This window comes from Cicer arietinum, chromosome 7, assembly GCF_000331145.2.
Source record: "Cicer arietinum cultivar CDC Frontier isolate Library 1 chromosome 7, Cicar.CDCFrontier_v2.0, whole genome shotgun sequence".
Taxonomy (NCBI): Eukaryota; Viridiplantae; Streptophyta; class Magnoliopsida; order Fabales; family Fabaceae; genus Cicer; species Cicer arietinum.
In genome coordinates, this window is record NC_021166.2 from 24283804 (window position 1) to 24287479 (window position 3676).

At 36.9% G+C, this 3676-nt stretch overlaps 1 protein-coding gene across 1 annotated transcript; it reads left to right on the forward strand.

The window, feature by feature from the left end:
• Nucleotides 1-1959: 1959 nt before the first annotated feature.
• On the forward strand, nt 1960-2430 carry LOC105851354 (uncharacterized). Its single transcript, XM_012712111.1, has 2 exons — nt 1960-2124; nt 2221-2430. Exons 1-2 carry the CDS (start codon nt 1960-1962, stop codon nt 2428-2430), a joined length of 375 nt encoding a protein of 124 aa, XP_012567565.1.
• Nucleotides 2431-3676: the final 1246 nt, after the last annotated feature.

Below are 3676 nucleotides of genomic sequence, written 5' to 3' on the forward strand. Positions count from 1 at the left end.
ATTGATGACCTTTTAGACTAATTAGGGGGAGCTACTGTGTTCTCCAAAATTGACTTGAGATAAAGGTACACCCAAATCATAATAAAATCAAAGGATGTACCAAAAACTACCTTTAGAACTAGGTATGGGCACTATGAATTTTTGGTTATGCCTTTTGGTGTAACCAATGCCCCAACTGTGTTCATGGATTACATGAATAGAATTTTTAGGCCATACTTATATAAGTTTGTGATAGTATTTATAGATGACATACTAATATACTCTAAGACCCCAGAAGAACATGCAAGTCATCTTCAAATCGTGTTGCAAGTACTTAGGGATAGAAAAATTTATGCCAAATTAAACAAATGTGAGTTTTGGATGTAAGAAGTAAAGTTTATAGGCCTTGTGATCAATAAGAAAGGAGTGGTAGTGGATCCCTCCAAAGTAGAGGCATTGCTGAAGTGGGAACATCCTAGGAATGTGACAGAGGTTAGAAGTTTCTTAAGACTGATATGGTATTATAGGAGATTCATTAGAAAATTCTCCCAAATTGCCCTACCTTTGACCAAACTGACTAGGAAGGATCAACCCTTTGTGTGGGATCAAAAATGTGAAAAGAGTCTTCCGACTCTTAAGACCAAGTTAACCACTGCCCCTGTGCTGGCCATACCAGATCTAACCTTAAGATTTGAAGTGTATTGTGATGCATCACTAAAAGGTTTATGTTGTTTATTGATGCAAAACAACCAAGTTGTGGCTTATGCTTCAAGACAACTAAAGCCTCATGAGGGGAACTATCCCACTCATGACCTTGAATTGGTTGCCATAGTGTTTGCCTTGAAGATCTGGAGGCATCATCTGTATGGAGTACAATTTGATGTTTTCAGTTATCACAAGAGCCTAAAGTATCTCTTTGGCCAGAGAGAACTTAACATGGGGTAGAGAAGGTGGGTGGAGTTTTTGAAAGATTATGAATTTGAACTGAAATACCACCCAGACAAGGCCAATGTAGTGGTCGATGCATTGAGTAGAAAATCCCTACATATGTCTCATCTAATGATCCAAGAACTTGCATTGCTAGAAAACCTTAGCGACTTGAACCTAAATATGACAATCCTCCAAGGGGGTATTCTTTTAAATAAACTAAAAATAACTAGTAGCTTTAGAGACCAAATTAGGCAATCTCAAGGGATGGATGTGAAGTTGCAACTTAGAAAGGACCAAGAAAGATTTACAAGGGCAAGAGATGGAACAATCCTATTTCAGGGCAGAATTTGGGTACCAAAGGATTCAGAATTAAAGAGACTGATACTAGAGGAAGCTCACAAAAGTATTTACCAAGATATACCAAGACCTTAAGAAAAATTATTGGTGGCCAAATATGAAGGTTGATGTGGCTACTTTTGTGGGTCAATGCATGACTTGGCAAAAGGTGAAAATAGAACATCAAAGGCCAATAGGATTGCTACAACCTCTCAAAACACCTGAATGGAAATGAGACTCAATTTCCATGGATTTTGTTGTGGGTTTGCCACATACCCACACTGGGTATGATTCCATCTGGGTGATTGTGGATAAATTAACTAAGTTAGCCCATTTCTTACCAGTAAAGTCAAACTACAACACCCTCAAACTAGCCAAGTTGTTCATTAAGGAAATAGTGAAGTTGCATTGGGTGCCTCTTAGTATCATATCAGATAGGGACCCTAAGTTTGCCTCCACGTTTTGGAAGGCCTTTCAAAAGTCTTTAAGAACTAGACTACACCTTAGTACTTCCTACCATCCCCAGACTGATGGCCAAACTGAAAGAACCATTCAAACTCTGGAGGATATGTTGAGAGTCTGCATTTTTTAGGAAAGAGGAAACTGGGATACTCACCTGCCTTTGGTAGAATTTTCCTACAACAACAGTTACCATGCCAGCATTGGCATGGCACCTTAGGAGACTTTGTATGGAAGAAAATGTAGGATACCGTTATGTTGTCAGAAGTAGGGGATACGAGGATCTTTGGTCTTGAAGTTATCCACGAGACCACTGAAAAGATTAAGGTCATTAAGGATAAACTAAAGATAGCCCAAAGTAGGCAAAAGAGCTATGCTGATATTAGGAGAAGGCATTTGGAGTTTGAGGAGGGCGATCATGTTTTTTTATGAGTTACCCCCACTGTTGGCATTGGAAGAGTGCTAAAGGTCAAGAAGCTAAACTCTCATTTTGTTGGACCCTTTGAAATATTGCAGAGGATAGGTACCTCTACATACAGAATAGCTTTGCCACCCAATTTATCCAGTCTATATAATGTTTTTCACGTCTCCCAGTTAAAGAAATACATTCCTAACCCTCATCAAATATTGAGTCATGAATCTGTCCAACTCAAGTCAAACATTACTTATGATCCAATGCCAATCCAAATTATAGATAGAAGTGTAAAAGCATTGAGAAGCAAATAAATTCCCCTAGTGAAGGTTGTTTGGGAAGGATCTTCTGTAGAAGAAGCATGGGAAACAGAGACAGACATACAAAAGGAGTATCCTTACCTTTTCCAATAGGTAATCCTCTGAATTTTGAGAGCAAAATTTTTATTAAGTGGTGGAGGATGTAACAAACTATTTATTTTATTAAGTCTAGAAGTTAATTAATAAGAATGTTAATTTAAAAATAAATTAATTAGTTTAAAATTTGATTAGTTAAGAAATTGACACTATTGTAATGTTTGGACAAATAAAGGACAATAATATAATTTCCACTACAGCCTTAAATATCACTTCTATTTTCGTAACCACAATTTTTTTTAAACACCTTCCCTTCATTCCAATCTTCAATCCTCTTGTTTGCCTTAATTTTTCAAATCATTTAAACCCAAAACCTTAAAGCTTTTTAAAACCATTTTTAAATATTTCATGTCTAAATTTGTCCCTCTTTGTTGGAATATATGTATGTTATAGTGTGAATTTAAAAATGTGTTGAAGTCCCACATTGGAAAGAAATATTTTTTTGTAAATTTAAGTGGAAAGAAACTTGTTTTTTTAAAATTCAAGTCCCACATTGGTAAGAATATTTTTTGAAATCCCACTTTGAAAAACTATCATATTTTGTGTAGTTTTAATTCTATACATACTAAAGTCCCACATTGTTTAGAAAACATATGTGACTTTGCTTCCATCACTATATAATGAGTTTAAGCTATTGTGAAAAGTACACCAAAGTTGGATGCTTTTCCCAACTTTCTCTTTTCTCCCTCTTATATTCTGCTCGCCTAATTTTCGAGCCACTTATCCCCTTTCTTTCTGTCCCTTCGGTTTTAAAGCGGTTATTATGCCGCAGTCCCTTCGGTTTTAGAGCGGTTATTATGCCGCAGTCCCTTCGGTTTTAAAGCAGTTATTATGCCGCAGTCCCTTCGGTTTTAGAGCGGTTATTATGCTGTAGTCCCTTCGGTTTTAAAGCGGTTGTTATGCCGTAGTTCTTTTGTTTTTAGAGCGGTTGCTATGCCTTTGAGCGGTTATTATACCGTAGTTATGAATGGTCATAGTACCATATTGAGAGTGACTTTAATTGTCATATTGAGAGTGGCTTAAACTGCCATATTGAGGGTGTAATTCTAGAACGGTTTTCCACGGTGCAGTGGAACTCCGATACAGTGAATCTGAGCTGTTTTATCCTGGGGACTTCGTGGTTGATAGTCTGCCTTGCACAATT